Consider the following 24,122-nt stretch of genomic DNA (forward strand, 5'->3'; position numbering starts at 1 on the left):
CAAGTTTTTCTTTTCTCATGCCGAGCACTGTCAAACATATAATACAGTATTATTAACTCTACTTAGCCTGCTGCACATTACATCCCCAGGACTTATTTCTTTTATAACTGGAAGTTTGTAACAAGACAGACTATAAACTTACTGTTGCTTTTCTCTCTGTAGAAAGGCAGAGGCTCTCCAGATGTCTTCCGGAAATGACCAAGTTTTTATCCCAATGTCACAAACAAACGCCGATGGCCTCCCCAGGACCACCCCCAATGACCAGAAGACATTTTCCGAAGGAGCCGTGTTAAGTTTCCATAACATCTGCTATCGAGTGAAAGTGCAGAGTGGATTTCTATGTCATCGAAAAACAGTTGAGAAAGAAATACTGACGAATATCAAGTATGTGCATGAACTTTTGTTTAAACAGCTTTATCAACAGCAGTGAGCTCCACAGGTTTAGCCCAATGCAAGCACAGGTGCTATGGACATTTGTATGTATGTCCCTATAGATACATAGACACACTTTCATTTCGTTGGGCTCAACAGGGAGTAAAATGGTTGGATCACATGTTGGGTATAAGCTTAAGTTTTAAAGAATGGCCAAACTGTTTTAAAGTGGTCGTATCGTGTGCACCAACTTTTGTCTGAGAAACTGAACGATTAATGTGCCATTTAGCTTTCCCTGGGTAAGCCTCGTGGTTTAGTGGGAAGAGGCCTGGCTGTGTGACTTACAACTTCCCGACTGTGGGGATAGAACTGTAATCTTTGTCTTCAATATTCTAATCTGTGAAAGAAAAGATCTGTCACTGTAGTTTACGAGACAGACACTTCAGGTACTTATGCCCTTTATGTTCTTTATGTTCTAGAAGCAAGAGTCAGGAATTTGAAAGATAACATATTGTGAAAGTACTATGGTTTTCAAATAGACTTGTTTTAAATGAGTGGCCTGTTCATACAGTCATCTATCATCTATAACAATTTACCTAATGCTTTCCCGCATTATACAGATAGGCAGAAACTACTTAAATACAAGAAAACTGTAGTTTAGCTTAAGTTATGCAGTGGAGGTCCAGCATGATAGAATTTAGGGTCCAAATCAGTGTAAAACTGATTTGCATTCTCTTCTTCCATGAATGAATTTATCATGTGGTGGCAGAGTGGGCAGGAGAGTGGGGAGGGAACGGAGAAAGGAACCTCCTTGGGACCGCATGTCTCTGTTCTTTCACAGGTGCCAGCCATGAGGATTGTTCGTGTTTTTCTGATTTCTAGAGCATTGAGCCAATTCCTCCTCTCTGTGGAGTGGGGACTGCATCTAGGTTTCTCGGACACCATGGCCTGTGTGTTTTGTTTAGTTAGTGTGTTTGTTTGATAGGGGAAATGAGTATTCCTGCATAAAACAAGCACTTTTCTAGCTCTCTGAGACTGGAGGAGTGGTATAAGAGCCCTTGGGCCAGGTGTGGCCTCCAACCTGTACAGAATCAGATGCTTCTCATGCTTTCCTGATGCGTTCTAGGGGATTGTGGTCTTTTCTGTTAGTACAGCCAACTGCTCCCAGGAGGCTCGGACATGACAAGAAGGGGAGAAAAGCTTTGCATGTGGGTGGGGAAGAAAGAACAGGGACCTGGGATTGGTTGGGTGGTGGTGAGGTAGGGGCCGTGTGGAGTTGATAGAACTTTCTTCACGCAGCAGCACGCACTGTCATGCCTGCTTCCTTGTTGCTTTGTTGTATTGGTTAAGAAGCCCTGACCAGGAAAATAAGGAGAGTTAGGTAGTCACAAAGCTTTTATCTTTTGCTACATGCCTAGATAAAAGTGACTGACCTTGTTTTTTGTTTTGTTTTTTTAAATCCTCACCTGAGCCCGAGGACATGTTCATTGATTGGAGAGAGAGAGGAAAGGAGGGAGGGAGGGAGGGAGAGAGAGGGAGAGGGAGAGGGAGAGGGAGAGGGAGAGGGAGAGGGAGAGGGAGAGGGAGAGGGAGAGGGAGAGGGAGAGGGAGAGGGAGAGGGAGAGGGAGAGGGAAAGAAAGAAAAAGAAAGAAAGAAAGAAAGAAAGAAAGAAAGAAAGAAAGAAAGAAAGAAAGAAAGAAAGAAAGATCTGTTGCCTCCTGGTATACATTTATCTTGCTTATGGTTTAAAGCTAGTAGATTAGTAGCTAAATACCCTAAAATTGTCATATGTTTAAGACTTCATAATGTTTTTATGGTTCAATGGTATGCAATCTGTAATGCATGAGTTATCTTTATGTGCATTGTTGTGTTCATAAAAACTCAAGTCAAATCTACTTTTAGGTATGTACTAGTGGCCCGGTGCATGGATTCGTGCATATGGAAAGGAAATTAATTAATCTCTCTGGTGCAGGGACTAATGCAGGTGGTCCCGAGTGGTGGCCAGCAGAGCGAGACTGGGCAAGATGGGCCAGACACGCCCTGGAGCCAACCTCCCGCGGTCCCTCCTCAGCCGGCTGCACCTGGGCTGGCACTGCGGCTCAAAGGGCATCTGTGGAGTGAGCAGGGTCCCTCTGGCAGGTGGGGTCCCTCAGTCTGGCCTGTGGGGATCAGGCCAAAACCGGCTCTCTGACATCCCCCAAGAGGTCCTGTAGTGCAAGAGGAATTGTGAGGAATTGGGCTCCCTCCTCTCTGGTTCTGGGGTGCATCACCTGAGAACCACTGCTGCCAAGTGACCACAGCTTGGCAGCTCCTGCCTTGAGTGTCTGCCCCCTAGTGGTCAGTGCACGTCATAGGTACTGGCTGGTTGGATAGTCCCTTAGCCTTTTATACATATGTAGATGATTTTTTATGTTTTGATTACTGTTTACATACAATATTATCTTCATTTCAGGGGCACAACCTAGTGATTGGACATTTATATACCTTAGGAAGTGATTGCCCTGATACGTCTCGTAGGGTATCAGCGTTGTCTTGCTTACTCATATTTCTGGTTTAGGCATATGTGAGAAAGGTCATCTCTTTTATTCAATGTTGTGTTTCTAATTTTTCTCTTATCTGCTGGGGTTTCAACTAAACAGAGCTACTGAGATGGGAGAAAGGTTGTTCTCATTTATCTTATTTTTTACTTTCTTTTGGTAGCACCACCACCATTCACAATAGTAATAATATTCTAAAAAAACTGATGAGAAGCTAGCTATTTGTTTTTCCTTTGGACATTTTATAATTTCACTTTTAGAACTAAGTAGCCAGAACCTGATGTCCTCTGCAGAGGAAAGAAGATAAAACCTGACAATGAGAATTCCAAAAGATGAGATTTTACTACCTCATCAAAAATCATTCTGTTATGTTTAGTTTGTGTCCATACCTAGCATTTGGGCTTTTTCTCGCCAATGCTGAAGATCTATGGGGAAAAAAAAGTCCATTCCAATAGATCTTCATATCATATAATCTCCAAGGAAATTCATTATACTATTGGGAGATTTTAAAAATTAATAATTTATTGTGAAATAATTTCAAACTTAACCATTGTGGGAACATAACCCTTTTACCCAGATTCCCCACCTGTTAACATTTCACCACAATTTGCTAGTCATTTTATATATAGATAACTCATTGTCATTAACATTGTTCTCAAGCATTTGAGAGCTGTTCGTACCCTGCTCTATTATTCCTAACTCCCCCAATTCTGTTTTTCAGAAATGAGGACCCTCTCCTATATAATCTCTCAGTCATTGTCTGAGTGGTTGCTTAGCCTCATAATAGCTACAGTGGTGGGTCCTTAGGGGCTGTTGGCCACCATGCTCTTCACATAGTTGACTGACCATCACATCATGTCTCCTCAGTCTCATCCAACCTGGTATTTTCCTGTCTCTCTCCAGGTGATTTTATCTTTTTAAATTAATCCTCACCTGAAGGTATATTTATATTGACTTTTAGACAGAGAAACATCGATCCATTGCCTCCTGTATGCGCCCCGACCAGAGCTCAAACCTGCAACTTAGGTATGCACCCTGACCAGGAATCGAACCAGAAACCTTTTGATGTATGGGACTGCACTCCAACCACCTGAGCCACCGGGCCAAGGCTGATGTTAATCTTGATCACATGGTCATGTTGGTATCTGCCAGCTTTCACCACAATGTCACCATTTCCCCTATGTCATTAATAAATATTTTGAGGGGAGTTACCCTGACATTATTCCAAAACCCTATTTTTCATGAAACCTGAACTCAACAGCTTCAGCCCTATTGATGTCTCTGGCCTGAATGAGCAATAACTATCACTGTGATAGTTACCACAGGGTGATTTTCTATTTTCATCTCACTGTTCTGTTTGGATTAGTTTGCATTCCACTAAAAGGGTAACTCTTTGTTCTTCAGCTCTTCGTTCATTTATTTATTTTAGTATAGACTCATGGATTCATGTTATATTCAGTACTATCCAATAATAATATGTTATCATCATTAATCTTGATACTGTTATTGTTTCTGATTTGATCAGTGGGAGACCTTTCAAGGTAGGTTCTGTGTTTTATTTTTTTAATTCATTCTTTTGACACATTCTTTTCTTTGAGTATTTTGTTGGCACAATAAGAAGTTCCAGACTCACTGAACTTACCCCACCTGGTTCCTTTTTATGAAGTTTTGCATTTACTAACTGAGATCTGGGTGTTTGGAGTGTTCATTGGTATTGGGATGGCATAGCTCCTAGGCCTCAGTGGACAGACCTAGGAAACATATGTATGTATACATAGATACATCTAAACCTTTTTATATCTGTCTGTGTATATAGATCAAAACCCATGACCTCCAATTCTGATCTAATATCCCAGAGTTATTTACACATTTCCAGGTTTGTAAAACATCTTCCCAAAAAGTGAAAAATCTTACTCTCACTATCCTAATATCCTAAATGATTTGCTCAGTTGATTTTTTTAGAGATAGAGAAAAAAACAACAACACATCAATCTATGAGAGAGATATCAATCAGTTGCCTCCCATATATGTCCTGACTGGGAATCGAACTGGCAACCTTTTGGTGCCCAGGACAACACTCCAACCAACTGAACCATACTGGCCAGGGTTCAGTTAATTTCCTGGTTCCTTAATATAAGCAATCTCCCCACCCTCCAGCTGTCCTCTCTCTTCCTCCCACCTGCCTTTGCAGCCTATGATCTTGGGTGCTGGCCATTGCTGCTCCTCCACCCAGCACTTCCATCACTTTCGCACTAAGAGGGGAGGTAATGTCTAATAGAAACGACCGATACATTATGTGAACATGATAGAATAGGGAATGTATCTAAGTTTTCTTTCCAGTCAGTATGCCTGTTTTGCATAAGTTTTCTTTATAGTTCTTATTGTGTTTTTTAAAACATTTGGTTTTTCTTGTAAGTAATTAATTGTAAAAATTCATCATTTACTCAATTGATTTTTTTATCTTTATTGTTGAAAGTATTGCATATGTTCCCTTCTAGCTTCACCACCCCATTGTCTGTGTTTGTGGCTTATGCATACATGCATGCAAGGTCTTTGGTTGATCACTTCCCACCTACCCCCCCTCTCCTGCCTTCTCTCTGAGACTCCCTATTCTGTTCTATGCTTCTGTGTCTCTGGATCTATTTTGTTCATCAGTTTATTTTTTCATTTATTCAACTAATTTTTAACATCTGTTAGGAGTCGGATATTGTGCAAGATTCTAGTGACAGAGGTATGTTCTCTGTTCTCTGCAACCTCTACTCCAATGGGGATTCGGGCAACTAAAGTACTTCACTGTGTTGCTCTGCTGTGATACAGGGGTTAAGAGACATGGAAGCTACCACCCTACATTGGAGGGCCAGGGCCGTGAGGAGAGAGAAAGTAAAGATTGTATATGAGTGAGTGAGTGAGTGAGTGAGTGAGTGAGTGTGTGTGTGCATGTGTGTGGGGCAGGGTAGGGAGGGACAATGCTCCAAGCTCTGGGAATGGCATTGACTTCTCACCTATTAAATGAGATTTATCATTATTCACTGAGATGTAATAGATATGACAGGAATCCTGTAGCTAGGTTTCATTTCTTGTATCCAGTATTCTCTGCATACTATGGGATGGTGGTGAAAAAGGATGACACAGTTCTTCTTGCAAAGTTTTACAATGTAGTGAGGGAGACTTTCAGGCACATGAATGTTATATAAATCAATAAAGAAGGGTGGGGAACTGCCGGGAGCCGGTCCATGCTTGCTGTTTCAAGGGACCTGGCATATATGGCATACGGTTCTTAATATGTTTGCTCACCTTCTTGGCGCTGTGTTTTAACCAAAGTCACCTCTCCGAGAAAGGTTGAATCCCCAGGTAGGGATTTTCCCCTGAAGTTAGGGAGGGAATAAAACCCCTCAACTAAGTGCCAGGCGGGTAATTAATCCCTTTAACTACGAACAATCATGCTTAAACTACATAATCTTTTCTCCCTGGAATGGAGATAAGAAACGCCCTAACCTTTGTAATAGAGATTGATAGGATTGAATCAACTGGTATAAATACAGTTGTAACAAGACAGAAACACTCAGAACTTAGAACAGAATCAAGAAGACAGAGCCTACACTGAGCCTAGAGACAGAAGAACTTTGCTGGAGAGAGCATGCCGGAGGATCCTGGAGAGGGACTGGCCTCGGAGCCTAGAGATAGAGCCTAGCGGGAGAACATGGCAAGGGATCCTGGACTGAACCTGACTGCAGAGGTTGGCAAGAGAGCCTGACTAGAACCTGGCTACTGAACCTGGCTAGAGGAACCTGGCTATGATGATCACCCGAACGCTGTCTCCGTATCATTCCATCTTCGCCGACTCCGTCCACACCTTTGGGGACCCCTGGATCTGCTGGGGTTGGACCCCGGCAGGGAACAGGCTTTGAAGGCGGGTGGGGTGGTGTGGGGTGGGGTAACAAGGGAATTGCATACTAAAGACTAGAACAGGTCAGCAAACATTTTATGATAGTGAATATTTTTGTTGTGATGGGTCACTCCTGTGTGTTGTAACTACTCATCTCTGTCACTGCAGCAGGAAAGCAGCCACAGACATAAATGGGCGAGTGCAGCTCTGTTCCACTAACACTTCGTTTTTGAAAACAGAAAACATGACCACCTGTAGTTTGCTGATCCCTGGACTAGAATGTAGAATCTAAGAAGGCTAGAACTTTTTTTTTAATGTTTATTGATTTTTAGAGAGAGAGAAAGGGAGAGAAAGAGAGAGAAATATTGACATGAGAGTAAAACATCAATCAGCTCCCTCCCCAATGTCCTCTACCATGGATGGAGCATGCATCCCAGCATGTGCCCTGACTGGAAATCGAACAAGTAACCTTTTGGTGCACGGGATGTGCCCAACCAACTGAGCCACACCAGCCAGGGCTGGCTAGAACTTTTATGCTGAGTGTCTTGTACACACATAGACACGGAATAATTGTGTTGAGTGAATGGAGGGAGAATTAGCCACTGTTCCAAACTGGGACTCTTGCAGTTAGGATTGTCTGTTTTCTGTGATGCTAGGGTTTAGTGCCAAAGGAAGCCAACTCAGGTACCTGTAAAATTCTTTGTCTGAGAACGTTCACATTCATTTTTGGGTTAATCATTTAGGATTGTTTGGTTTTTATTTGAGTAGAGATTTTTAAAGCCTGGAAAGGTTTTCTGGCAAGGAAGTCTTAATGCATAACAAGCTTATCTCTGGTCACTTTAGAAATAGTTTGTAGGTAGCTGTCAATGCAGAAGGTACATGAAGAGCTATAGATAAATGCATCTTAAAAGTTCACCCAACCATTAGCATGTCTTATTACATCAGGGGGGAAAGGCCACTAAAAGAATAAGATATTTTTCTGTTTTAGAGCTTATGTCTGCTTTACCTAACTCATTGCATTTGTCCAGTGTTTCAGCGAGAGGCTCCTCAGTTAATGAGCAAAGTAGAAGGTAAATTGCACCCTAGCACCCACCAGGCATTTTACACTCGTGACAGTTCGGGCACAGCAGGCAGGCAGTGCGGAGGTCCTCCTGGATTGGCGCACTGAGCGCAGCTGCACTGTGACGTCTATCACTCACGGCAGCTGTACATCATAGTGTTTGCCCCGTGAAAGTCACTGTCTGGGCATGAAATAGCCTTCTGTTTGCACCTTCCACTGGAATAGATACTGGATCCTCTGGGGAGTAAATTATGATTTACCTACCAATGCCACAGACATTGGGCATAGATTTTTTTAATATATTTTATTGATTTTTTTACAGAGAGGAAGGGAGAGGGATAGAGAGTTAGAAACATCGATGAGAGAGAAACATCGATCAGCTGCCTCCTGCACACCCCCTACTGGGGATGTTGCCCGCAACCAAGGTACATGCTCTTGATCAGAATCGAACCTGGGACCTTTCAGTCCGCAGGCTGATGCTCTATCCACTGAGCCAAACTGGTTAGGGCTAATACATTTTTATTGATTTCAGAGAGGAAGGGAGAGGGAGAGATAGAAACATCAATAATGAGAGAGAACCATTGATTGACTGCTTCCTGCACACCCCCTACTGAATTTTGTGAGCATTAAAACCTGGTAAGGTTTTCTTTTTAACATCTGATGTGCTTTTTCTAGCCATTAAATTTCTACTTCAGTTATATTGTTTCTTTATTTGACTAGATTTGAGCAGTGAGAGCATTAATACTGGTGGTTCTAGAAATCCATGTAGAAGTTGAATAGGTAGCAAATAATTATCACCTAACACTACTCAAGACCCGTGATGTACTTTACATTGTGTTAAGAGAAGTAAGGGTAACAGATGTTTTACCAGAATCTTTTACTTCAAGGAAATTTGAATATTTGCGTGTCCTTTTCCAAAATGTGTAAGTAGTTTAGAGAATAAGTAAAGGAATTTAGAGGGACCTGAGCCATTTTTCCTACAGATGCTGACTAGTGATGACATCCTTTGTATACTAGACTTCTATTAATTGATAGTTTGGCTTCCTTTTCCTTGATAAGTTTGTTTGTGCTTGTTTCCTGTTTGATTTCATCACCTTTCATTGAGTATATTTAATGCGGACTATAAATTTTTAGAACTAGTTTTAAAGTGAACCAGTAAATCAGTCTGTTTCTGCATTTGCAGTGGGATCATGAGACCTGGCCTCAACGCCATTCTGGGACCCACAGGTGGAGGCAAATCTTCGTGAGTATAACAGAGTTTCAGTAAGCGTTCCCTTTGCATTTTTAATGGGCTTTTACAGATCACTTTTACGAGGGCAGGCATTAATTGAATATATGCTGCATGTCTAGTCTGGGTGTAGGCACTGTGGCTCACATGCCGTTGTGCCAGTTGTGGTTCTATCCTGAGGAGCAGGAAGTCTTAGAAGGGCAGCTTTCCTAACAGGATGTGATAGCTGATGGCGTACAGCTGTCATCTATGATGTGAGCTAATGGGGAGGAGAAGGAAGGGGATGACTTAAAAGTAAAGAGATGGAGCCAAGGGCATAAGTGAAGACTTACATCTCAGCTAAAGGAGCACATCGCCTGTGTTGGGACCCAGAGGTCAGGCAGCTTGGAGGGCTGTTGGGGAGGTCTGTGCTGGGTCAGCCAACAGTGCGTTGTTTTCATGGTTTGGGGCTTTATTGTAGCATAGAGTAGACAAATGGAAGTTGAGAATTTAAAAAATTATATAATTATAGTTGAACCCTAGACCTTGATCAGTTCATTGTCTAACTTGAGTGGAATTTGCATTCAGAGTAGCTGAGAGATATAGACTGAAATGGAGAGAAAAACTCACCATATATGTCCTTTTATAGGTTGTTAGATATCTTAGCTGCAAGGAAAGATCCACAGGGATTATCTGGAGATGTTTTGATAAATGGAGCACCTCAAACTGCCAATTTCAAATGCAACTCAGGTTATGTGGTACAAGTAAGTATTTGTGGATTTCCCTTTTAGATTTCTTCTGTCTGGACAAGTGCCTTGGCCAGGTCTCCTGGTCCCACTGCTCAGTGTGCTTCCCACTGGCTACACAATATGAGCATAGAACCAACTTTATTTATTCCAGCTATTTGTAATCTCCCATAATCTATAATATAATGTTAAATGAAAAGGCAAGGAGAATCTAGAATATGACCCCTGTAAGTTCAATCATATCAATTCTAGTTGTCATATTCCCAAAAGACTCTACCGTTTTACTTTTTTCCCTACCTTCCCCTCTCTCCCTGTCCTAACTTAGAAATATATTTTGTCAAAGCCTTCTATAAAGCAGTCTGGAAATGTCTGACAGTAGTAATCATAATTACCTCTGTTCTATTCGGGTGTACAGAAAGGGAATGAGAATTATTCCATCAGGGTTGCAGCTATCTGAATATGGAGTTATTGGTATAATTTGTGTAATTACAAGTTTGTCATTGGCTAGAACTTTCCCTCAGGCATGTTATTCTTGTGGATTAAGTTGTATATACTGAAGACTGGTGGTAGTAGAAAAGACCTGATATGTCTTGTTTTGCCCTTCAGGATGATGTTGTGATGGGAACTCTGACAGTGAGAGAAAATTTACAGTTCTCGGCAGCTCTTCGCCTTCCATCAACTATGAAGAATCATGAAAAAAATGAACGGATAAACATGGTCATTCAAGAGTTAGGTCTGGCTAAAGTGGCAGATTCCAAGGTAATGAGGACACAACTGATGGGGTCATTGCCAGCAAGTAGGACCTCCCCTGTGTGGGTGGTGTTACTCTTATTCAGAAGTTTCTATAGTGTGTGTGGTTAACAGTGGCTGCTTTCTGTAATGATGAGAAAAGTGACTAGTTACATAATATGAAGGTGGATATTAACCAGGAAAAGGAAATTTAAAAATGATTGAATCCTCGAGGGAAGTATGGCCCTGTGGGCTGGTAGGTAAAAGCGTTCTTGCAAAGACTACATGTCCCTTCCCTGTGATGACAGTGCTTGCTCCTCCCCCTCACTAACTGTGTAAGTCCTTCTCATTCAGTGTCTGTTCACTAACTTTCATTGTTTTGTTTTCTCTTCCCCCACCCTTTGTTTGTTTTTTGTTTTGTTTTGTTTTTGTTTTGTTTTTAGCTATTCTTCTCTTCCTCCAGGAACTTTGTTCTGTTGCTTTGAAGGTATATTTCTAGAATTCATAAATGACTAAAATCCCAGGGTTCTTGCTCTATATGTTTCACTTTGCTGTAATTTGGCTCCCAAAATTATTTTCAGTCAAATTAGTGTTTATTTCTAATTTGTGTAGCAGCCAACTTATTTTCCTAAAGCCTTTCTTAGGACACATTATCTCCCATTCCTCCCTCCTCTCCTCCTCTCTCCCTTCCTTCTGCCAGGGTTACTTACACACTGTCATGTGCTGGGCTCCCTTGGGTTTTATAGGTAACAGTTGTGGGCGAGAGAGACAGAAGTAGCTCCCTGTGTGGGTTGTGCAGAATCAGGAAGGAGGAATGAGATGAGTGAGGGAATGACTTACATACAGTTGAGTAAACATGGAAGACTAGTTGGAAGACATCAATGCTTTGGGTGAAGATGAGCTTTTCAGGCTGTCATGGCTCTAGTTCAGTTGCCCGGCGCTATCCCTTACTGAGGGGTCATGCATGAAGGTGGGGTATTCTGCTGGCTGCTGCTTCACCTGATGCTTTCAGTCTTCCGAAAGTGTATTTTGGAAGAATAATTCTGAGCTGCTACCATGTACCACTTATTTTTGTTTTATGAGTGATTGGGTTCACTTTTTTGGGGCTCTTTCTTTCCACTAAGGTGCTTTTCTGCCTTTACCGTGAGGCCGTCATCACCTGAGTTCCTTGCTTGGATTTCTAAGCAAAATAAGTTGAAGGCAGTTGTTCTCTCCCTTAGAATAAATTTATCAAATTGACTGAAATAATACATAAAAATGTTTTAATTTTTTATGAAATTTTAAACACAACAGAAATGTAGGGAGAATAGTCTGATTGCTATAGTTATGACACGATTCCAGGGTAATTAATATACTGGATTTCCCAGTTGTTAACATCTTTTTTCAGGAATGGGTTTAGTTTTTTATTTCTGAAATATTTTAAAGACAGTTATAAATGTCACATTTCACCCCTGAGTTCTTATTATGCTTTATTTATTTAGTTATTTAGTTTTAATCCTCACCCAAGGACATACTTAGAGAGAGAGAAGGAAGGAGGTAGGGAGGGAGGGAGGGAGAGAGAGAGAGAGAGAGAGCGAGAGAGAGAGAGAAAGCAACATCAATGTGAGAGAAAACATTGATTGGTTGCCTTCAGTACGTGCCCTGACTGGATTCAGACTTGCGATGCTTTGGTGCACAGGACTGTGCTCCAACCAGCTGAGACACTCTGGCCAGGCTATGCATCTTTTTAAAAAGGACATTTGCCTATGTTACTGCAATACCGTTATCAACTAACATAATTAAAATCTTAATATCAACTATGTAGATCCCAGTTATTTTTAAATGTATTTTATAGCTCAATTTTTAATAGGATATAATCAAGGGCATGAGTAGCATATGATTATTATCTCTTTGGAGACTTTTACTATAAGAGTTGTTTCCCACCTCCTGCCTCACCCAACCCTTCCTGTTCCTCCACCACACACAGTGACACTGACTGGTTGAAAAGATTGCGCCAGTCACCTGTAGAATATTCTGCCTCTGAATTTGTTTGAAAGAATGAGTCAGGTATTATGTGGTGTGTTAGAGTATAGATAGGGTCAATTTGGGAGGCCTTATGGTGATTTTAGAGGTGCTAATGTGGATGATAGAAAGTGACCATCCACATTAGCTGCCAAGGCCTAGTTTTTTAGTCCACTGGAGGACTTTTTTTGGTGGGGGAGAAAGGGAGGAGTGTAAGGAAACTAATATATTATAGATGCTGTCACCTATTCATCTCCTATCTTTATCATCCTTTGTGGATTGTGCTTTCACTATGTCTGGGCCATGTCTTTAAATTCTAACTTCTGATCTTAAAACTAAATATTGGACTTGAAAAGGAACATATAGAACTATTGAAAGCATGGGTTTCATATCTGGCTTAGCCAGGAGCCTGCTCTGACCTGAGCCTTAGTTTACTTGTCTACTTAAAGAGAAACCTATCTCTTCTCCAAGATACTCATTTACTTGCAGTTCAGAATATATGAGGACACCAGACAAAGTGCCTCTTATAGGGTTGGCACTTGTTAGCAGCTCAACAAACAATAGTGCCTGTGGTTGTTTTTGTTAATAATGATAACATTTGTGTGTTAGGTTGGAACTCAGTTTACTCGTGGTGTGTCTGGAGGAGAAAGAAAAAGGACTAGTATTGGAATGGAGCTTATTACTGATCCATCCATCTTGTTCCTGGATGAGCCCACAACTGGCCTAGACTCAAGCACAGCTAATGCTGTCCTTTTGCTCCTGAAGAGGTAAGTGCTATGGGAACATTGTTCTTACATTCATCCAACATTTGATGCCCTGCTTTGTACCAGGTATGAATCTTGGTGTAGGGGATTCAGCAATGAGCACAACACACAAACATTTCTCCCTTCTTTGTTGGAGGGGAACAATCAATTAGCAAATATAAGTGTTTCAAGAAAAATGAAGCAGGGTAAGAATATAGATAGGGAAGGCTGATATGGCGGAGGAGGGAGGTACCATATTACATAGCAGGATGGTCAGGGAAGACCTCACTGATGTACCATGTGAGCTGTGAGTGAGATCTGGAGATCTGAGGAAGAGAGTTCTCCTTGGAGGGAACAGCCAGTGGCCCTGAGGCGAGCAGTGGCCTTGACTAGGATGTTTGACTAGGATGGTAGGGGTGAGGTGGTAAGAAGTGTGTGGATTCTGGATTTATTTTCAAGATAGAACCAACAGGATTGGCTCATGAAGTGGACATGGGGTGTGATTATTGAGAATGACATAAGATTGATTTACTGACCTGATTCTTTTTGAAACAGAACAAAACTTGTACACACTGCTAGCATATAGTAGGTACTTAGAAAATGCTTCAATTGAAATGATCCTATATAATAAAAGGGTAATATGCAAATTGACCCTAATGGTGGAATGACCAGAACAACCACTCAACCAGTTACTATGAGGTGCACTGACAACCTCTCGGTCCCTTCCCCTGGCTGGCAGGCTCCCATCGCCTGATGGCGAATGGGGAACCAGGGGTGGGTGGTGGCAGGGGGTGGGTGGCGCCAGGCTAAGGCTCCCACCTTGCTGGTTGCCCCACACACAGAAGGCAACCCATGGTGGGGCGGGGCCAGTAAGCGGGCAGGAATGGCCGACCTCTCGGTCCCTCCTCCCTGCCAGTATGCTCCGATTTCCCGATGGCAAACAGGGAACTGGGGGTGGATGGGGCGGGGGTGGGGGGGGGAGAGGCAGCTTCTGGAAGCCAGGGAAGATGGCCCTGATCTCAGGCCAGACCTAGGGATTATACCCACATATGAATTTTGTGTGCTGGGCCTCTAGTTCTATTAATAAAATACTTTTACTTATGATAGTTTTTGAATAGTACTTTTGGCCTTTGTTTCTTTGACACATAAGTAATAAATCCTGTGTAAAGGTTGTTTAGCAATGTTTTGGCCATGGGCCAACAAATCCCAGCCCTGCCCCTTATCAACTGTGACACCTTGGGCCAGTTGCTTAACCCTCTAGACTTTATCTGTAAAATGAAGTTTATAAGACTCTTGGTACTATCAGTACTGCCTTATTGTCTCATAACAATATTGTGAAAGTTCAAATGAGGTTATCTATAAATATTTAAAAAGGTATAGTAAGTATTCAGTAATGTTAATTTTACTATTAGGACAGAAGAATGAACACCAATTTCTATAGAAACAAGGACATACAAATATTGTTTTAATATTTAGTCCATAATAAGCTGTCATACTTGAACATACAAGTTATCTGGGTGCTTGTTAAAAATATGGATTTCATAGACCCAATAGGCCTGGGAAGACTGTCCAGGAATCTGTAGTTTTATTGCTCTAGTGGATTCTAGACCATTTATGGGACACACTTTAAGAAACTTTAGTCTTGAGTGAAGGTAGGGCTTCAGTTGTGGACTTTGAGTGGACCCTGCCTAGATGGCCGCAGTAGTTCTAGATGAGTGATGGCAAACTTATGACACGCGTGTCAGAGGTGACACGCGAACTCATTTTTTTGGTTGATTTTTCTTTGTTAAATGGCATTTAAATCTATAAAATAAATATCAAAAATATAAGTCTTTGTTTTACTATGGTTGCAAATATCAGAAAAATTCTATATGTGATACGGCACCAGAGTTAAGTTAGGGTTTTTCAAAATGCTGACACGCCGAGCTCAAAAGGTCCGCCATCACTGTTCTAGGGGAAGACCCCGAGCCCTGAGCATATCTTCCCTAAACAGACTGAGGAACTAGGGCCGCACCAGGGCCCTACAGAAAGCACTGGAGTTTGGAGCAGTGAGGAGCCTGAGGAAAAGCCAGAAGAAACCAGGACTGGCCCAGCTGGCTACTCCTACCAGCCCCTAAACCAAGATCCTGAACCAGAGGAGGTGGCGCTGGCACCAGCAGGGGATAGAGAAGATGTAGTTGCTGATACCTGGGATCAGATACAGGCCCTGGGGCTTTATTTGCCAGACCCATCATTAGAAAGTAAGGGAGATGAGGGAGCTACAGCACTGAGCGACCGCTGCTCTAGTCCCCTGAACCCAGAACATGTAGAGCTGGTGAAACGGAGGATGGCTGGATTAACCCTGCCTGCACCAGGAGCAACTGCCTGGGATGGGGAGATACAGACGCCCAGGAGAAGACATGGAACAGAAGACCCTCCAAGCCCGGCAGCATCCCCTTCCTGGAAGTGACCACCTGGGACGCTGCCTAGACCCTGCAGTCCAGACTGGACCCAGCACAGGACTGAACACATCCCTGGTTCCATCCGCCCCATCTGCCTTTCCACATCAAGGCAAATCAGACTTGTCAGAGACCCACTTTACTCCGTTCTGTACATATGGGGACATCGGTGCAAGCCCAACCCACTGTAGCATGTATCGCTCTGGAGAATAAAGGATCCTATGTACATAGCCAAAAAAAAGAAAAGAAAAAAAGGAAACTTCAGGCTTTCATAACAGGGTTGAATATAGATCCCTTAACTATCAGAGAGATAATATGAGATATGATGTTAGTAAGAGAAAATCAAGTTGAACCAGGAAGAAATTAGCTAAAGGTAGGAATAAACTTTTTTTTTGATTCAGATGTTGAATGACTCATTATTTTCTCACTTTTACCTTAGGATGTCTAAACAGGGACGGACCATCATCTTCTCCATTCATCAGCCTCGTTACTCCATCTTCAAGTTGTTTGATAGCCTCACCTTATTGGCCTCAGGAAAACTGATGTTCCATGGGCCTGCTCAGGAGGCCTTGGGATACTTTGCATCAGCTGGTATGGTCACACCCTTTCATGCAGTGAGATCCTTCCTTAATAGAATCCTGAAAGAGAGCGGAGAGGTGGTCAGAGTGCTGCTTGATCTTTGAGTAGAGATAACATGGTTTCCACCGCTCCAGACCATCTTTGGTCAGTTTGGTGCTAGAATTTGTCTTCATTTTGCACTGCTGGCTTATCATTTAGGTCTCTTTTTTGTCCTGTTTGAATATGCATGCATACTTTGTGTATGTATAGGACTACTTCTACTGAGCCTATACTGTTCTGCTTACCAGCTCTAGTGCCCCTTTCCTAACAGTTCAATATGTTAGCTTCATAATCAGTTATTAGTCTAACTGAACATTTTTGGAAAGGCCTAATACCGCCCTTTCCCCCCAAATCATTTGTCTTCTTAACCATATATATAATAGATCAAGCTGTATCATTTTTCCCCCTGCATGGGATGTTGGTCTGCCTTTATGAGGATTTATGGAGATGCTGCTTAATTTTGTAGTAACATTTGATTGAAGATTTAGTCCTTGAGTGGATATGAGTGACTTATTGAAGATTTAGTCCTTGAGTGGATATGAGTGACTTACCAGTTAATAGAATGACTACTTCTGAGTCTTACTTTAATGGACCAATACTTCTGACAGTTCTGGGTTGCCTGGTTCTATTTCAGATGACAAGGTATAATTATTATTATTATTTTATTTTTTAAAATATATTTTTATTGACTTCAGAGAGGAAGGGCAAGGGGGACAATATAAAAACATCAATGATGAGAAAGAATCATTGATCGGCTGCCCCACAACTGGGGGTTGAGCCTGCAACCCAGGCCTATGCCCTGACCAGGAATCAAACCATGACCTCCTGGTTCATATGTCGATGCTCAACCACTGAGCAATGCTGGTCAGGCTATAATTACTTTTTATGACTCATGCAGTCTGCTTCATTTTAGAGATATTTGATATTATTGTAGATGATGCTCTATGACCCTAACTATAGTTTTAAATATTCCCTAGCTATCTTTTAAAAATTGTTCTTGTATAATCTCTGTTACTTAAAATCAAGGATACTTGCGTTGGGGATTGTAGGGGAGATGAATCTGAGAGAAGACTATAGGCCAAGTGGAGCTCAGAAGAACAGGCACAAGAAGTGAAGGTAAAGCGTTCAGGTGTGCCATGCTGGGCACGTCCTCTTGAGAGTGCTGCTCTGGTGATTTGTTCTCTTTGCTGGAACTATAGCAGCATAAGGGGTAATAATTTGGACCTGAATTCAGTAGGTGGAGAAGCAGTCATTGCTAACGTGGGTACTGGCATTGCGGTAGTCACTAGCTGATCCCAGAGAGCAGAACATACTCTTGGCTTCTCCCAAACACGATCCTGCCGTGCCTTAGTTGCCGTTGCATGTTGCCTTGTTTTAAGGAGCATTAGTCCCAAGTTGCAGCTTTTTTTTTTTTTTTAACATATGTGTTGTTTTTCTTATTTGCCTGGGTTGCCTTCTTCTGTAGGTCACCACTGTGAGCCCTATAATAACCCTGCCGACTTCTTCCTGGATGTCATTAATGGGGACTCCTCTGCTGTGGTATTAAACAAAGAGGTTGAAGATGGTGAAGGTATGTGAATCTGTCAAGAGTCGCAGATTATTGCCTAATTGAACTGCCTGAAGTTCAGCAGTATGGCAGCTCATTGAAATATAGTTTTGTGAATTTATATAACATATAAATCTAATGATGCCCTCTGATACCAGTTGTCTTAATCCATTTGAGCTGTTGTAACAAGAATACCACAGGCCAGGTGGCTTAAACAATAGTCATTTATTTCTCACAGTTCAGGTGCTAGGAGATTGTTGTCTGTTGGGGCCCCAGGGCCTGGTTAATAGCTGGACTACCGTCTCCTTGCCTGGTGGAAGTGGAGAGGGGACTCTTTTAAAAGGGCACTAATCTCATTCAGGAGGGCTCCACCCTCATGATGTAACCACTCCTCAAAGTCCCCACCTTCAAATAACATCACATTTGGGATAGAGTTTAGCATATAAATTTTGGGGGAACACATGTATTCAGTCTTTAGCATCAGTCAACACAGATTTTGTTGCCCATGAGTGCTGTGATATGATAGTGTCAGTTCTAAGGGGAGTTTTCATAAAAAATAAGCTCATTTTTAATACATTGTTTTGAAAGAAGAAACTTAGCTACTTATGCATTTGTACATAATAGAAAGCAGGGACCAGGTTTTATATTAAGAAATATAGCTCTTTGTGGTAAGATTTTTATTTTAAAACAATCAGAGTACAAATATTACAGTTATCAGTGGGTTTGCTCTATCTATAAGTTTATGAAAGTAGTCTGGCAATTAACTGTTTTTCTAATGTGTAAAGCAGTGACAGGTCAATAATATTTATATTTAAACTTATAATTAAGGTGTTAGGGAAAAATCCAAGAAATGGATTCCAGAAAAATGGGCTAAATCAGTTATTTTGTTAATGTTTCTCCCTGTCCATTTTTATTCCAAGTCAAGGAGACTGAAGAGCCTTCCAAGAGAGATAAGCCACTCATAGAAAAACTAGCTGAGTTTTATGTCAACTCCGCCTTCTTCAGAGAAACGAAAGTTGAGTTAGATCAACTCTCAGGGGGTCAGAAACAGAAGAAGAAGAGCGTAGCCTTCAAGGAGATCACCTATGCCACCTCCTTCTGTCATCAACTCAGATGGATTTCCAAGCGCTCCTTCAAAAACTTACTGGGTAATCCCCAGGCCTCCATAGCTCAGGTAACCTGACAGATTCTTCTAATTATGCTGTGAAATACTCATGTGGGGAATTAGATTCTGATATAGTCTATTGCAGATTATACTTTTCTTCTGTCCAACACTTCCACCTCACTCTATTTGGGATATGGAAATAGTCAATAGAATAAACAAAGCACAGTTAAGTTTTTAACTGTGGATAACTTTTTTTTTAGTGTTTGTTTTTTGACTACCTAATTCAGATATTTTGTTGATTTAGACAAGCTATAAGAGGTCATCTTTGTAACCCCCGCTTCCCTCCACGCCCCCCCCCCCCGCCCCCCCTTCGCAAAATGGTTAAGTAAAGGAATTGTTTAGCCACATTTGTGGTTTCCTGGTAGCTGCACATATTCATTTTCTGATTTATCCAACAAGTTTTTATCGATCATGTGCAGCATTTGGGAGCTTGTACACAGTAGTGAGCAAAATGGGTAAAAATAAAATCTCTGCGCTCCTGGAGCATACTTTCTTTTGAGGAGAGACAGCTGTTAAACTCATACAGAAATAAAATATATAGCGTGGCAGAGGGATGAGTGGGCCATGGAGGAAGTCTAAGCAGGTAAGTGGAGAAAGGAAGAGAAGGAAAGGAGAAGGAGAAGGAGAGAGAGGGGAGAGGGGTTGGTTTGCATTTTAAATCAGGTGATCAGGGAAGCCTTCACCTGGATGTCAGTGAGTGCACCTGAGTGTGGGAGGGGCCGCCGCTGTCTGAGAGGAGAGTCTGTGTGCAAACGCTGCTCATTACTTTTATTTATGTATATATTTCAATCCTCACCTGAGGTTGAGAGAGAGAGAGAAAGAGAGAGAGAGAGAGGAGAGAAACATTGATAGGTTGCCTCCAGATGTGTCAACCAGGAATGGAAATAGCCACCTGAGTATGTGCCCTAACTGGGAATCGAACCACCAACCCTTCACTTCACAGGACAACACTTCAACCAACTGAGCCACACTGGCCAAAGCCAAATGCTGTTCCTTATCACTCACCTGCATTTAGGGATTCTATTCTAGGCGAGCACTAGACACCTAAATTGTTTTGCAATGAATACAAAGGTAGTAAGCAAACTTGACTTCCACTAAATAAGGCTATTCATTGTCAGATTAAATTTCTCTTTATTAAGATGAAATAATGTTCTTTTTGTCTTTGGGCTGGTGCTGTTGATAGTTGTTGATTATTACTCCTTTATGGTTTTTGTTATCCTTAAACCCACTGTCATATAAAACCCTAGTATTTCTAGTTTTTCTCTAAGAAAATGATTTTAGACAACTATTTCTGTTAATTTTATTACCCATTATGGAATTTCTGTTGACTGCCTACAGATGACACAAAGCTGGCTGTTATGAACCATTATTGACTATTTACCACATGCATCATAATTTTCCTACTTCAGTACTGTTGCCCTTTAAGTATTAATACCGAGAGCCTCGATCCCTCTTTGAGATGTACTGCTAATTGCTCCAGGCATTTTTGCTATTTCGCACTTCTGTCAGAACATGAGCACTTTTGTGTACTATCAACCAAGTGTAAATGTCTACTCTTTTAGAGTGGATTTGCTGTCATTTGGAAACAAGTCTGGTGAATCAGGTCAACTGATTACTCAATGGTCAACAGTGAGACGCTGTAATGGAGTTCATTCTTTAGTGTGATTTACGCATCATATTTTTTTTTTTTTACTTGGAAAACAACTGCAATTTCTCTTGCCTCTAAAAGTGTTTTTAAGGCGTCTTGTCCAAGTCATATATATGGCAGCTCTGGGCAGGGCGTGATTGGAGTGTGGAGCTATTTCTGCTGCACCACGATTCCGCATCTTCTGGTGCTGGGCTCCCTTCAGCGGCAAACCCCAGGCCTAGTACCTCCAGGTCACACGCTCAGCCTATTTGCCTCCTCAGTGAACTCAGTTCCACAAAAGAAATTCTAACCATGTTCAGAGCCCTGGCAATCGCATAGAAGTAGCATAGAACCTTGCATCTCTGAGCACCTGATGATTGCGGAGTGGGTGCGGAGGGAGGGTTGGTACAGCTCTTGTTCAGATTTGTGAATACTGGAATATTAGCTTAGGGCAGGAGTAGGCAAACTTTTTTTATAAAGACGAAATAGTGAATGTTTTAGGCTTTGCAGGCCATGTGGTCTTTGTGTCATGAAGTCAACTGCCATTTTAGGGAGAAAGCAGCCGTAATAATTCATAAACAAGCGAGAGTGGCTGTGCTCCAATTAAACTATTCATAGATATTGAGATTTGAATTTTCTATAAATTTTATGTGTCAAAAATATTTTTTTCTCTTTCTTTAACAATTAAAAAAATGGTAAAGTTCTAGCTGGTTTGGCTCAGCGGATAGAGCATCTGCCTGTGGACTAAAGGGTCCTGGGTTCAATTCCAGTCAAGGGCACATGCCTGGGTTGCAAGCTCAATCCCCAGTGGGGGCCGTGCAGGAGGAACCCAATCAATGATTCTCTCTCATTGATGTTTCTATCTCTCTCTCCCCTCTCCTTTCCTCTCTGAAATCAATCTATAATAATAAAAGCATAATATGCTAACATTCCCAACAAAGCCTTCCCAACAAAGCCTTCCCAACAAAGCCGGGGCTGCGAGGGCCGAAGCAGCCAGGCTGAACCCCTTGCACGAATTTTGTGCATAGAGCCTCTAGTAAAAATATATTTTTTTAAAAATGGCAAAAACTGCTGTCATCTCATGGACTGAACAGAAATTAGCTCTCTGACCCCTAGTTTTGGGTTTTAAACTTGCATGTATGTCATTTGCTTCTCTAAGTGTTTGAATGCGCAGCTATAAAAATGTTTTATGGCCTCCTGCTGATAAGTCTTATAGCAGTTTTGCAGCTGTACTTAGGTTTGAACTAGTCATTTAAACTATTCAGACTTTGCCTCTGATAATACATTTAACCAGAGGTTGTATTTGGAAGATCTTGGACTGAATAAATTGTCTGTATAAGAAGATTTAATATTCATTTAATGTGCCAAGTTTGTTCTGATCAAACTGATTTGAAAAACATTACCATATCTCTTGGAGATTCATTATTTCTATAAGCATATTAAATATTTGACTTTGGATTAGTTTTGGCTATAAACATCCCTCAGAGCTTACCTTGAGAAATGTTGGTAAATACATTTGAACAAAGATGGAATCATACATGTGGGGGATTTATTTTTCTATACAAAATAGAGGCCAGATACACAGATACGCAGGCAGGGTCTTTGCGTGTTTCATAGTGCAACATGTTTACTCTGTCTGTTTTCTTTTTCTTAACTCAAGAATGAATCATGTAGATGCTTTAAAATTATATTAAATATAAAAGATAGAAAACATCCTAATGATAATGTTGATAATCTGTTAGTATAAAATATCAAGTTTGAATGCAAAAGAAACAAAGCATGTGGAGTGGCCAGTTTAAAAGTCAGAGTATTCTTAAAGTAGCACTGTGTGAAACTATAGACTTGGATACATGCTCATGCATACGTGTTGGTGATGTCATCATCACCTCTTTCGGAAGCATGATCTGTTGACATGAAGTACAGTATTTTCTGAGGTAATTAAAATATGCCAGGGTAAAATAGTTTGGTCAGATTTCTTATTAGCAATGGAATTTTTAAAGGCCATCTCTAACCATATTCTTTCTAGACTGTGGTCTTCACAAATCAGCCTTCACAGATCCTGGTCCTGTTCTCCAACTTGGTTTGCTCCACACCTAGAGTGTGCTTGGCAAGTTACTTCAAGTCTGATAGCATTGCACAGATGTAGGACTGAGGTTTTTGTTTTGTTTTGTTTTGTTTACTTGGAAGGTTTCAAGATACCTACTGGGATATGTTCTTTTGATGACTTTCTTATCTTTTATATTTAATATAATTTTAAAGCACAATAAGTAGGATATCCTCAAGTAAATTATATCATAAAAAACCCTCTACCCTTTGCTTATAGAAGTGTCCTTATGAGACATTTTTTCCAGTCTTAAGAACAGCAGTGATGTTTATCCAGTCTTCTCAGGACTCATCAAAGGGACTAAGTGAAGGTAGTAAGAGTGGGAAAGAATCAGCAGCTGAGTTCTACACTGCGAGCTGTGGGCCCTAAGGGCTGTGCTTGCTGGAGAAGCAGTGACCGGAGAATGGGTAATGGGAGCACTCGGTGCCCTCAGAGAAAGCTGGCTGAGTGCCTTGTTGACAGTGACAATGCATTTTTCCATGGAGGATGGAGACTCCCCTCGGTAGGAAAGGCGGTTCCCCGCTTACCCCTACTTCCTAATTGAGCAAAATTCCATTGTTAGAAATGTTGCTGTGTGTGCTTTAAAGGATATATTTGCTTTAATGTTAAGAATAAAGATATCCTGTTTTCACTTAAACCTCTTGAAATATTATAAAACAATGACTGTTCTCTAGTACAAAAGTTGAGAGTTCAGGCCAGAACTCTTAGCCACTTGAATTTTATTTTCCTTCCCGAACCATTTGCTAGATGCTTGCGCTGTTCTCTGGTCTCCGTGGCATTCCCAGGCCCAGCAGCTTGAACTGGCCCCTGAACTGGAAGTGCCTAAAGCCCCCGGAGGAATCTCGCTTTTCCAATAGCCTACTTCCTTCTCTTTCATTCTCCCCAACAGCAGATATTTTTATTTTAGTTTAGAAGACAGTCTAATAACATCTACTGTTTTATATTTTCCCAAGGATTTTGGTCAAGCCATTTAAAGTGTCTATCTCAATGGAGTGAGTTGCTTATATAGCCATATATATTTGTAATAGTAAATGGTGTGCTAAGTTTTTTACCTTTAATTGAAACTCTTTTCTCATTTTGAAAAGGTAATCGTAACAATTATCCTGGGACTGGTCATAGGTGCCATTTTCTATGATCTAAAAAATGACCCTACAGGAATCCAGAATAGGTAAGTACATTTGGATCTTGGTTTTAAAAAGTGCTGTTACTTATTCCAAGGTAATGAAACTCCATTAAGAATTTGCTTTTCAGACAAATAGAAGATGAATTGACAAATAGGATAAGCCAGTGAATTGAAAGCTGTGTGGAGGCTTAATTTTCCTCTCTATATAGTGGTAAAATA

General features: G+C 41.3%; 1 protein-coding gene across 3 annotated transcripts in view; it reads left to right on the top strand.

Annotated features, from left to right (window-relative positions):
• The window catches only part of LOC132216519 (broad substrate specificity ATP-binding cassette transporter ABCG2), a 48,902-nt gene that overhangs the window by 11,415 nt on the left and 13,365 nt on the right, over positions 1–24,122 (top strand). For all 3 annotated transcript variants that reach the window (XM_059665776.1, XM_059665785.1, XM_059665793.1), the window contains exons 2-10: positions 163–384; positions 9,040–9,099; positions 9,713–9,827; positions 10,416–10,568; positions 13,149–13,306; positions 16,160–16,311; positions 17,804–17,908; positions 18,805–19,058; positions 23,866–23,948. In XM_059665776.1, the coding sequence (XP_059521759.1) occupies positions 182–384; positions 9,040–9,099; positions 9,713–9,827; positions 10,416–10,568; positions 13,149–13,306; positions 16,160–16,311; positions 17,804–17,908; positions 18,805–19,058; positions 23,866–23,948 (1,283 nt within the window). In that variant the 5' untranslated portion in view covers positions 163–181. The remainder of the gene's footprint in view (positions 1–162; positions 385–9,039; positions 9,100–9,712; positions 9,828–10,415; positions 10,569–13,148; positions 13,307–16,159; positions 16,312–17,803; positions 17,909–18,804; positions 19,059–23,865; positions 23,949–24,122) is intronic.

The sequence above is a fragment of the Myotis daubentonii genome, chromosome 1, assembly GCF_963259705.1.
Source record: "Myotis daubentonii chromosome 1, mMyoDau2.1, whole genome shotgun sequence".
Taxonomy (NCBI): Eukaryota; Metazoa; Chordata; class Mammalia; order Chiroptera; family Vespertilionidae; genus Myotis; species Myotis daubentonii.